Genomic DNA, 12,742 nt, shown 5'->3' with positions numbered 1-12,742 from the left:
TACAGTTAGGTTACAATTTCTAGCATTCCTCTATATGTATGTATTTTTATTTGCATTTTCGTCCTCCTCATATACTTGTATTAATTATTTTATTTAGTTTTTTTTTTAACTGTAAAATAATAGGTATTTTATATTCATAATATAAGATTAATATATATGCTTTTCATACGATTTTCTTTTGTTTATGTAATACCACGATCCCAGTTGTAAGTGTTCTGCCTTTCATCCACATTACGTTGCTCTTAAATCCGACATCTATTTTTTATTTTTATTTTATTTTATTTTTTTTTTTGTTTTTTTTTTATTTACTTTTGTTTTGTATTTTATCAATATTTAGCTTCTTCTAGTTCGATCGTTATCAAGGTAATGATGCCGGATATTATGGTGGTGAAACGTTTTTGTTTTGATCATGTTGGTGTAGTTTTTGTTTTTGTCTATTTTCGATAGGGACTCCAAGTTTACTTAATAATATTTTCATTTCCATTGCGGCTTACACTGGGTCGTAGGCGCACAAATGCAAGCTCCGTTTATCTTTTTTGACTTACAACACCAAATATTTCTTTCACGGCTTGAACTTCACACTAAGTTATTATTAAGTTTGTTCCCATTCATTGTTCGCCTCATAGTTTAGTTTTCTGCCTTTTCCGCTTTTACTTTGGCAAACGCATTCGTACCGCCGGCATTCACTGAGGTACCGCCGCTTTGTGCACCGCCGCTAAGTAAGGCAGGATTGTTGTCACCAGAGCCACCACTATTTCCGCTGTTTACCATGCTTGCATTCGATTGTTGTTGCTGATAGGAGTTGATATTTTGTTGCGAGCCAGCGGCACTGCCGCCACTTCCACCAGCTCCTAGCACCGAATTAGATGTGCCCACGGCACTGCCGCTTCTTGCACGATATATTTCAAGTTCATGTAATTTCTTCCATAACTCTTCGCGATCTCGTTCGCGCTTCTTCTCTCTGCAAGTAAACAACCAAATACGTAAGATTTGTAAGAAAATTAAAAATCCATAAAGCACTAGCAAACTTACTTCTGTCGCTCAGCTTTATAGCTGGCGGTTAGTTCATCGAAAAGTTTCGAGTTCATTTCCATGAATGTCTTTAGCACGTTGTAAACCAAGGCAACGATAGTCTGATTCCAATGTTCTTTACTAATTCTATACAGCGCCGGAAACATTATCGGCATAATAACTGCGTTATTCTCCTCTATCAACGACATTGCATATTCATTATTCCAAAGAAAAAGCGCACGCTCGGCAACCTAAAATAGAAATTGATAATAAAATTTAAGCCCCGCCACGCAGCAATAATTTATATTATATTTATAGAATAGTACTTACTTGAAAATGCGGACTTGACACACATTTGGCGATCTGACGAAATAATGGCTCCTGTATTTTCACAAATTGAGGAGGATCAATAACATCCAATATCTCCTCGATTTCTCCCAAAAACATAACCTCTTTTTGAGAACAGGTTTTTGGCCAAAACTTCAATAATCCACGCACTACCGGCTCAGTAAGGTATGGGTCTTTTTCAAGAAACTGTACGATGCAATATGCCAGTTGAGCGTGATATAACCCGAGGCATTTCACTTTGTGCAGAGGTAATAGCACCTTCACAAGAAACTGTTTATGCTCGGCCTTCAGAGGCAAGGCAAAACCATTAATTATACTGCAAATAAATAAAAAATCAATTTTACTACTCATTTTCAAGAATATCTCATTGTTAAACATTTACTTTACCTGCCCAATATTTCCAGTAATTCGCCGACACCATTAAAATGCTCTGTTTCGTAAATAAAACGCAAGAAAATATTGTTAATTTGTTTTCGTATAAAAGCGCGTAATCCTAAGAATTTTCCATAGATGCGATGTAGAACGGTTTTGAGAAAATCGCGTTCACGTGGATCCTCAGAATCGAAGAGCTCCAAAAGCTGTTTTTCAATAGAAAACAAATAAACCGTTATTATTATTTTTATTAAAGTTAAATTACACATGTGGCAATTCAGGCCGAGCTTATTACACTAGTTAACAATGATATTGACCTATCATAACTTATGATACAAGGTTGTCAAAAAAGTCTTGCGGTATTTCCGGAAGCTTGTCTTTGCAAGCGCGTAGTTCTAGTTGTATTCGTTGCATCGGTTCACGCTAGAGCTTTTTGGAAAGCTTTTTTCACGTGCTAACACGTGTTTGATTAATTGTTGTTTGCTTTTAGTCGTTCGTGAGTTATAGCGTCGCAAACATGGAGCAAAATAAAGAGAAAATACGGCATATTTTACAGTACTACTACGATAAAGGCAAAAATGCATCTCATGCTGCCAATAAAATTTGTGCAGTTTATGGACCCGACACAGTTTCCATTTCCACCGCACAACGATGGTTTCAACGTTTTCGTTCTGGGGCAGAGGTGATCGAAGATGCGCCACGGTCCGGAAGGCCTGTCGTCAAAAATTGCGATAAAATCGCTGAATTGATCGAAAGAGACCGGCATAGTAGCATCGGCCAAGAGCTGGGCATAAGTCATCAAACCGTTATAAACCATTTGAAGAAGCTTGGATTCAAAAAGAAGCTCGGTGTGTGGGTGCCACACGACTTGACGCAAAAAGATATTTTTGCCCGTATGGATGCATGCGAATCGGTTCTGAATCGCAACAAAATCGACCCGTTTTTGAAGCGGATGGTGACTGGCGATGAAAAGTGGGTCACTTACGACAACGTGAAGCGCAATCGGTCGTGGCCGAAAAGCGGTGAAGCTGCCCAGACGGTGGCCAAGCCTGGATTGACGGCCAGGAAGGTTCTTCTGTGTGTTTGGTGGGATTGGCAGGGAATCATCCACTATGAGCTGCTCCCCTATGGCCAAACGCTCAATTCGGACCTGTACTGCCAACAACTGGACCGCTTGAATGCAGCACTCATGCAGAAGAGGCCATCTTTGATCAACAGTGGCCGAATTGTCTTCCATCAGGACAACGCCAGGCCACACACATCTTTGGTGACGCGCCAGAAGCTCCGGGAGCTCGGATGGGAGGTTCTTTTGCATCCACCGTATAGTCCGGATCTCGCACCAAGTGATTACCACCTATTTCTGTCCATGGCGAACGAGCTTGGTGGTCGGAAGTTGTCCACAAGAGAGTCCTGTGAAAATTGGCTCTCCAAGTTTTTTGACAATAGGGAAGCGAGCTTCTATAAGAGGGGCATTATGAAATTGGCATCTCGTTGGGAACTCGTCATCGAAATGGCGCATATTTGACTTAAATCGCATTATTATAACCAATTTTATGAACAATTGAAAATTCAATAAAAATACCGCAAGACTTTTTTGACAACCTTATATATGAATATGAAGTGAGCTATTAAAAAAGTAGAAGAGTCTCGCAAACTAAATAAATTTTGTGAGTTCCAAAGTTAGTTTTTTACTAAATACTGGGAATATCTACAGCTATCAGATTTCAACATTTGCTTTAAGAAATTATAATTATTATAACTAAATTATATCTAAAGTGTATGGAAACATTTTAAATCAGATAGTCGGTTTATGCGCTATTAATGAATTGTCAGGAAATTCGCAACATTTTTAACCAAATTTCTTTGACATGTGGTCTCAGATTACTAACTGCAGGGTTTCCAAAGCGCTCTGGCCCAAACTGAAACTTAAAAGGACAAAACGGGTTCAGACGGAGAGGGATGTTAAGTAAGTAGGTTTGATAGGGCATATGAAGAGGTGGTTAATCCCTCATAGGTGTTATAACGAGTCACTGCACTATTGGCACCCTACCCAGTAGAATGGATGTACCTCGCATTGATTTCTACCCGAGCTGTGGAGATGAAGAAGAAATTTACACAACTCCTCCTCTGTGAATGTCCTACACTTCAAAGAAGCCGTGCCAAATATCTTGGCGATTATTTCTGGGAAATTTCCAAAATGTCTCACTGGAGGGACCTTCCTAAAAAGATCTAGTCGTCTAAGCAACTTATTTAGGGCATGAAAATCAATTGCAGGTATCACAATGGGCCTTAGGGCCACCGAGTGTCTTATCTTAGACAAGCATCATGGCTAACCTAACCTAACCAAATTTCACAATTAATATGAGTTTTCTTGTAAATTACATGTTTAAAAACACATTTATTTCAAGGTTATGTTCACACTTTAGAAGTAAGATATGCACTTGCTGATCAAAGCTGGTGAAAATATATATGTTATCAGCTCTTAAACAAGAAAATCAAATTTCACCACGATAAACAAAAGGCTTAATTAAATTTTCAACTTCAAAAGAGGTTCGAGTTAGATTTTTTTTGGCGTTTGCTGATGTTGACTGTTTCTAGAATGGGAAATAAACAAAAAATACACATCACGGCCATGACAAAAGCGTTGTTAGCGATGTTAACACGAAAAATAAGTTGACACGAAAAAAAAGAGGTTCTAGGTAAAAGAGAATAGCGCCTAACAGACGTCATGAGCGAATATTGATATTTAGTCGTGGAAAAGAGAGTTTTATCTCCTGTAGAGGCAATGCGAATTGGCCACTAACAACGGGCGATTTGAAGATGGTGGATTTCTCAACAAGACCAAGAATACGAAGCATCATTTAACACATACACTTGCCAGAAAAAGTATCCGTACAAAAAGAAATGAAAGCAACATATTAAGAAATTCATTGTAAAAAAACTAAACCATTTTACCGTTTTTATAGAATCAACAATGGATCAATATTTTAAAGACTAGCATGATGCAAAGCCTTCAACAGTTGGAGCTTGGTTGTTGTTGTTGTTATTGCAGTATCTTCGCCCTGTCAGTGTAGTGTAATCACCGGTCGTCTTCGTCTAGCTCATCTATCGTTAGGCCCAGGAAACTAGCTGTTTCGACGGATTGGGTGATGAGTGGGTTTGATGGGGCATATGAAAAGGTGGTTAGTGTCGTGCGGGGTGCCTTTACATGCCGGACATATGTTTAGTATGTCGGGATCGATTCTGGATAAGTAGGAGTTTAACCTGCTACAGTATCCAGAACGTAATTGTGCCAAGGTTACGCGGGACTCTCGGGGAAGCTGGAGCTCTTCGTCTGCAATAGGTGGTGGTTGGACTCCGATAATGGCATTCAGGGGTCGGGAGCTTAAGAAGGTGGTAAGGGTCTCCCGATGGATGTCGTTTATGGTCTGTCTGTACACTGTCTGATCCTGGAGTGGTCTGTCTGTTTTGTCCTGGATCTCGTCCACGTAGTTGAGGAAGTGCCTCCTGATGTGCCTGGGAGTGGCTCAGGCTCAAGCAGGTGTCTGCATGGGTGAGGTCTACGGTGACACCCTAGCAGAAACTGCTTGCTGAGCAGTTTATTATGCTCCTTTACAGCAAGCATGTGAGCCTCGTCATGCAGGTGTTTTACTGGGGACATCAGGAGACATCCTGTCGCGGTCCTAATAGCAGTATTTTGGCAGGTCTGGAGCTTCGCCCACTGCGTATCACTGGTTCCGGGCGACCAGACAGGCGCAGCATAGTTAAGAACCGGTCGGCCTATTGTTTTGAAAGTCGACAGCAACATTTCTTTGTCTTTGCCCCAAGTGCTGCCGGCAAGCGACTTGAGGACCTTGTTGCGATTCTGTACTCTCGTTGCAATAGCGGTTGTGTGCGCGGAGAAGGAGAGCAAGCTGTCAAAGGTGACTCCCAATATTCTGGGGTTATTTACCGTCGGTATTGGGGTATCATCGACGTGTACCTGAAGTTGCAGCTTGACCTCCTTTGTCCAGGTGGTAAAAAATGTCGCCGTGGATTTAGTGGGAGAAAGTTTTAGGTTTCTCGCAATGAAGAAGCGAGAAAGGCGGGCGAGGTAGTCGTTTACTTTGGTGCATAGGCCATCAATGTCATTGCCTGACGCCATTATCGTGCAGTCGTCGGCGTATGAGACCAGTGAGACTCCCTCTGGTGGCTGGGGGAGTTTCGAAATGTAGAAATTAAAAAGCAAGGGTGAAAGGACACCACCCTGCGGTACTCCTTGCTTTACTTTTCTCTATTTTGGTTTCGAAATATCAGTGACGAGTGACGACCACTCAGGTAGTTCGCGGTCTACCTCTTCAGCCCTGACGGGAGTGTCGACTGTAATATGTCATCTAGTAGCGTGGCGTGGCTGACTGTATCGGTTTTGGTTTAGTCCGCGGTTTACCTGAGTGTTTATGACGGAGAATGCCGTGGTGGTGCTGTGCACTCTTCGGAAACCATGCTGGTGTGAGGCTCGAGTCAGGTGTTCTGTGAGGAGTGGGGGTAGAAGGGCTTCAAGCGTCTTCACTACTGGGGAAAGGAGAGTTATCGGACGATAGGACTCCCCTTTGTTGGCGGGTTTCCCAGGCTTCAGTAGTGGGACCACTCTCCCTAATTTCTACTTATCAGGAATGATGAGAGTGGCCATGGACAGGTTGAAGAATTGGTGAGGAAATCTACTCCCAGTGGACCCAGCTTTTTCAACATTAGCATGTTTAGTCCGTCAGGGCCAATGGCTTTAGATGGTTTCATATGTTTGATGGCCCCCTGAACCACGTCGCTGGAGAAAGCAAGCGGTGCACTGTTGTATGACAGTTTGTGCAACCGTCTGGTGGCACAAAGTTTGGATCTGTCGACCGGAGGATGCAGTATAAAATGCCGGCTAAAGTAGCTCGCGCATCTCTTCGGGTCCGACGAAGTACGGACCTTGTCGTTGAGCTTCGTCAGGTTCGACAGGGACCTTACGGTGAACCAGAGCTTGCTCACACCAGAGGTGAAGTAACAGGACTTCAGATGTTCTACCCATTTGGTCCGCTTGTGTTGGGTTACCAGTTGCCCGATCTCCGAATTGAGGTCCTTTATTCGAGGATCCCCGGGATCGGCCTGGCGTAGGCGGTCACGCTCGTTCGTCAGAACAGCTGCTTCAGCTGGGAAATTGGGACGTAAGTCCCGGACCCGTCCAGCGGGTATGAAGCGAGCCGCGGCGGCTGTGATCGCCTTGCGGAATGCGCGTTCGCCTGCGCGCACATCGGTGGGAATGGGTAGGGCTGCGAAGATGTCCTCAGTAAATTCCACGAATCTGGTCCAATCAGCTTTGTTAAAGTTGATGTATGACCGGTGATCCGCGGAAACAAAGTCGGCAGGTTTCTCGATCGAGATGATAATGGGCAAGCGATAACATAGGTCGCCAGGTTATGCTATTTATCAGACCTACGCTAGCAATTGTTATGTCAGGCGAGCTGCCGCAATTGCCCACTACCCTGGTGGGGGCGTCGTCGTTTACAGTGCTGAATGTCGAATAGTTTATCTGCTCTGCCAATAGCTGTCCCCTACGATCATTTGGCAGGCTTGAATGCCAAAGATCGTGATGCGCGTTAAAGTCACCTACTACCAATCGGTTTTCTCCCCTGATGAGCGCACCAATATCAGGGAGATATCCTGCCGGGCAGCAGGTGACAGGGGGTATGTAAATATTATATATTTCGAGCTCGGCATCGCCTGACCGGACAGCTATACCTTGACATTCTAAGGTGCTGTCCCTGCGGTCGATGCCTTCATCGATGAGACGATACTGCACTGAATGGTGGACTATGAACGCTAGGCCACCACCGTTGTCTCGCTCGCGGACCTTTCTATGCACATTGTAGCCGTCCCTGGTAATCAGGGGGGAGCTAGCGTTGAGATGTTGTTGGTGGCGGCAGTGTGATGTGCCGGCACTGAGCGCAGTGTCGCCGTTGAGGCTGGGGCTGCCTGTGAGCGGGAGCAACACGTGGCCACATACCTTGTGGACCACTCCCTGTGTGTCTTAAGGCCTGAGCAGGTCTTAAGATGGCACCACCCGTTGCACTGATTACACCTAACCGAGGTGGAGTTCGGGTGGAGCCGTTTGTGGCAAATGCAGCAGTAAAATACCTCTGGTCCGGGGTTGGGTTCGACGCCAGCCCAGAAGAGAAGTATTTGGAGCAAACTTGCTGCAATGAGTTGCTCCTGTGACGAAAGATTGGGGGTGGGATACGGTACACTAGACAGGGCTAGTTTACTGGGGCGGCAGCCCTTGGTCGGGAAAAACCCGAGTCATTCCGGTAACGTAGAACCGGCTGCCATGGGAATGTTGGAGCTTGGTGATGATTTCTTATTTCAACATGATAATGATCCCAAGCATTCGGCATATAATGTTGTTGTTGTAGCAGCATATACATTCCCCATACTTACATGCGGGGAATGCTGCTGGAGTAACAGTCCTTGACTGGATATAAATCCGGGTCGTTTCGGTAACGTAGAACCGACTGTCGTGGAAACGATTCGGCATATAATGTTAAGCTCTATTTGCTGTATAACACAAATCACCAATTACGCACTCCGTTCCAATCCGCAGACCTCAATCCATCCCATTGAGCATTTGAAGAATTTACTGGAGCTCAGGATCCGTCAGCACAGCATAACTTCCAAAGAAATGCTTAAAAACGTAATAATTGATGAATGGAGACAAAATTACCAAAGAGGATACTTCTAAATTGGTCCATTCCATGCCACATCGACTTGCGGAGGTCCTCAAGCGGAGAGGTTATCCACCAAGTTACTAACATCGTTTTTTTTTATAAATGTAAATACTTTAACCATATATTATATTGCAATGTACGAATACTTTTTCTGCTTCATTGAAGTGAAATTTCGTTGTGAAATTGTAGAAAAATTACTGACTAAAAATTTCTCACAAAATTTTAAAATGCTTTAGTTTTTTTTTACAATGAATTTCTTAACATGTTGCTTTCATTTTTTGTGAACGGATACTTTTTCTGGCAAGTGTATTGTTTACCATAAAAAATACTCCCAGTTCCTGTGTCCGACAAAACTACAGCACGATATTTGGCATATCGCCATTTAACGGCATATTCAATTAATTTTGCTATTTTTCATTTCACTAATACAATATGTAACTGAGACGGCGGCCGCCGACGAATGGTTGGTGCGTGACTATAATTCGGGAATGCGTAGGTTCGAATCTCCGCGTATGGAGCAGCAAAATGATAGAAAAAGTTGACAAAGCAATTCAGTTTGAATTATAAGTGCATCCTTGTTGTTGCAATTTTCATGATATAATTTCTGATTCTCGGTTGGATTGAGATCAGGTGTCTGCGCGGCCTCTTTACTGCGCTTTTGTGATTGATTGTTCGTGTTGGTAGATCCACTTTTACGCCATTTCGTCTTCAGCATAAGAAAACAGAATATTTTAAAAGTGATTTTTGTACATCAAGCGGTCCATTAGTCATTAACTTAATGGATCGAACGACTTTTGGTACGCAGGCATTAATACATTTGAACCTTTAATACTAAACTTCAGAATTACATCACAATTAAATGCAATTAATTTTAGATCTTCCTCGTCGATTTTTGAGAAACAAATTGTTTCCTTACAACCAGCTCGCCGTTTAATTGATCTCTGAAAAATATTCACGTTTGATTCGCTTTGAATTGACCTGGTTATATAAAAGAATCATTTGGCCTCACGCCTGGTCCTGTCCTGGTTTTCGTGGTATAACCAAACTATGTATTGTAATAAAGTAGACAAAAGAACGAAAACTATTTATAGCTGATTTAATCTTTTTGCATCATTCGACGGAATAATCCGCGAACAAAAACTCTCTACCACTAAGAACACAAAAAAATTTTTTTTGTTAAAGTTTGAGGAAAATAAATAATTTTGGTAATCCTGTAATATTCTTTTTCATTAGAACAAACAGTAAATAGAATGTGCTTCAGCTTTGACGCCGCACATTTTTCACACATTGTACCCAGCCTTTGTAAATACAGTCTGTCTAATAGAAGCGTGTCGGGCAAATTTGGAGCTCCGTTAAAAAAAATATAAATGCTGCTAAATAGGCATATCTTTCTCCGAATACGTGTTGTGCAATTTGTTAGTTTTGTCAGAAGTGTGTTTTTGGAAAATGAGTTCCGCCCATGAAAAACGATTTGGAACAGAGTTCCTATCTACTCAGCCTAAAGGCACAAAAATGTCACGTGCATCTGCAGCAAAATATTTGATGAAGTCGAAGACGTACATAAATTAATGGGTGCATTGGCACACCGAAGTTAAAAACGTTGACAACTTCCCCGTAACGAGGCCTTTCCAAAGCAAAATCAGAAGATCACTAATTTTTTTGAGACTTGTCGCTGCGTGAGGCTGAATCAATTTCAAGGAAAAGTGGTGTTAATATATCCAAAGACGCAATATGTTTACATGCAGAAGAGCTGAAATTGTCATTCCCATGGCAGCCGGTTCTACGTTACCGGAATGACTCGGGTTTTTCCCGACCAAGGGTTGACGCTCCAGTAAACTCGCCCTGTTTAGTGCACCGCGCCTTAATTCGAATTACGAAAAGCATTGAAAAAAGACCTGTATGGGCTAGGTTAGGTTAGGTTGGTATGGTTGCCCATGGAGTGAGCACACTTGGACGAAGCAGGATTCGTCCTTTGTGATACCATTGTGAAGGAAGTGAGGTGAAAGGGGAGGACCGATGGGATGCAGGGAGAGGGTGGGGAGAGGTGGTGATGGAATGGTTAGGAGCGGGCGGATTACGAACGATGACTATGTTTGCGTCAACCGCTTTGTGCTGCTGATGAAATTCATCAGATTTTTAATGTCAGCGCCAGCTATATCAGCAGGTGTGGCAAAGAAGTAAGAGCCAAGATATCTGGATCTTAGCCCCGCCAGAGCAGGTGCTGAGATGATTCCACCTCATCCTCCATACATCCAACGCAAAAAGGACTCGAGGTGATTCCAAGTCTCACAGCATGCATTCCTCGCGCATTGTGTCCTGTGAGAGAACCCACTAGATTGGAGAGCTGATATTTTGTCAGCCAGAAGGATTTCGCGACTTTACACGTTTGTGTATTTGCCCAGCGCTCGCCGAGTTGGCGCGATGCCCATTTTTCCAGGAGCAGGCCGCAGGTAGTCAGGGGGATCCCAATTTTCTCCCTTCGCGGGGAAATCACCTCACATGTCCCTGGTCTGGCCAGCTCATCCGCCTCACAGTTTCCCACAATGTCGCTGTGACCGGGAACGCAGATGAGGCTGATGTCAAAGAATTCGGACACAGTCGAAAGTGAGGTCAAGCATTCCTTGACCACTTCCAAATGCACCGTCATAGACCCGAGGGCCCTTATTGCCGCTTGGCTGTCGGAGTAAATATTTACATGGGCTAAGATAAAATAGAAGTCGGCAAACGTAATTTTCACGATAAATCTTTTTTTTTTGCGAATAGTTGCATACGACGATCCTGACCTACTGCTGATACTCGACAACATCAGCGAACTGTTGCATCCAGTTAAAGTTTATGTGAAGTTCCCCATACTTATACGGGGAATGCTGCTGAAGTGACAGTCCTTGGCTGGATATAAATCCGTTCTGGTTATGTAGAACCGACTGTCGTGGGAACGTTAAGGTTCATGTTTGAGACTGCTTCACCAAAAGGGACTTATTGTGTTTACAACCAATTTGGATGCAGTTTTGATTAATAAAATTCACCAAGAAGCATCGAGATGGATCAAATGTAGAATGTAAACTGCCACTTTGTGTGTGTGTAAAGCAAAAACTCAAAAGACGGTCAAACAGTTATCAAGGTAAATTCGGCTGATTTGGAGCCGATTATCTCATACGCAGAAACTAGCATTAAGTATGATGTGAAGCCATTATAGCTAATAGTGATTGACTATACATTTTATTACATATATGATACATATAGTTCATAATAAATATTGTAAGCGCACACAATGAAGCTCATTAGAATCGAATTGGTCAAATAGTTTCTAGGTTATGGCGGTCACACTTCTATTACGATTAATGGTTTGAGCCACTGTGCGTTTGACATATATGTATGTATATAAATATATACACCGATCAAAAAGTTACCAGAATAACCGCCGGCGACGCTCTAAGTCAACTGATTTGAGTTCCTTTTTTTTTTAAGTTGCAAAGAGGTAAAATCACAAATACTTAGAATGGCGGATAAAGAAATTTCTTTTTTTTGCAATGCACTTTTGCAATTGTTGCCATTAAATTTAAAGTTTTTGCCACCCTTGTCTTGGGATTCTTCATATTTTCAGAATATGAAATTTATTGAGAAAAAAAAAACATTAAAACGGAACGACTTTCATATATTTATTAGCTGCCAAATGCCCATAAATTATATTAACTTGTTAAATTATTTAATTTGGCTAAGAAATAATAATACTCCAACAATAGATACGACTGACTACGGATCTGAACTACAAGTAACGAAAACGAATAACGAGTAACTAAATGTAGTAATGAGCGGAACAGAACAGTTGTTTGCGCATTTTGCGTTCAAGTTGAAAGCTGAGCAATATTTTCGCTGATGTTGCTGCTACGATATAGATAATGCAAGCACTGGTTCAAATAGGACTTGTACTCATTCTCATTTTCGATATGATTGTCGAATACCTGTCTGATTCCAAGTGGGAAATCCAATTGGTGCGAGATCAATTCCTATCAGACTTATGAACCTCCCTAAAACCTCAATTTTCATACAATTCGACTATTTTATCGAAGCGCTAGATATTTCACCACTTAATTACAATTCTCATATTCTAGGCACATTCAACCTGTGTCTTCTTAGCACTTTTTCAACCGAAAACATGGTTTTACTGTGGCATGGACTATAAATAAAAAAATAATAAATTTCTCACATTAAATGTGCACATTTTTTCTAATATAGCCTAATGAGCATGGCTAAAACGCGTCTGATGATTG

At 42.2% G+C, this 12,742-nt stretch overlaps 1 protein-coding gene across 6 annotated transcripts in view; it reads right to left on the bottom strand.

The window, feature by feature from the left end:
• LOC129236257 (serine/threonine-protein phosphatase 2A 56 kDa regulatory subunit epsilon isoform) overlaps positions 1 to 12,742 on the bottom strand; it is a 30,533-nt gene continuing 17,791 nt past the window's right edge. For 5 of the 6 annotated variants that reach the window (XM_054870527.1, XM_054870526.1, XM_054870528.1 and 2 more), the window contains 4 exons: positions 1,747 to 1,937; positions 1,342 to 1,675; positions 1,033 to 1,262; positions 1 to 961 (listed from right to left, as the gene is read on the bottom strand). In XM_054870527.1, the coding sequence (XP_054726502.1) occupies positions 628 to 961; positions 1,033 to 1,262; positions 1,342 to 1,675; positions 1,747 to 1,937 (1,089 nt within the window). In that variant the 3' untranslated portion in view covers positions 1 to 627. The remainder of the gene's footprint in view (positions 962 to 1,032; positions 1,263 to 1,341; positions 1,676 to 1,746; positions 1,938 to 12,742) is intronic. The other variant, XR_008581647.1, reaches the window with a different exon arrangement.

This window comes from Anastrepha obliqua, chromosome 1 (genome assembly GCF_027943255.1).
Source record: "Anastrepha obliqua isolate idAnaObli1 chromosome 1, idAnaObli1_1.0, whole genome shotgun sequence".
In the NCBI taxonomy this organism is placed as follows: Eukaryota; Metazoa; Arthropoda; class Insecta; order Diptera; family Tephritidae; genus Anastrepha; species Anastrepha obliqua.
This window is presented reverse-complemented; position numbering and strand designations above follow the sequence as displayed.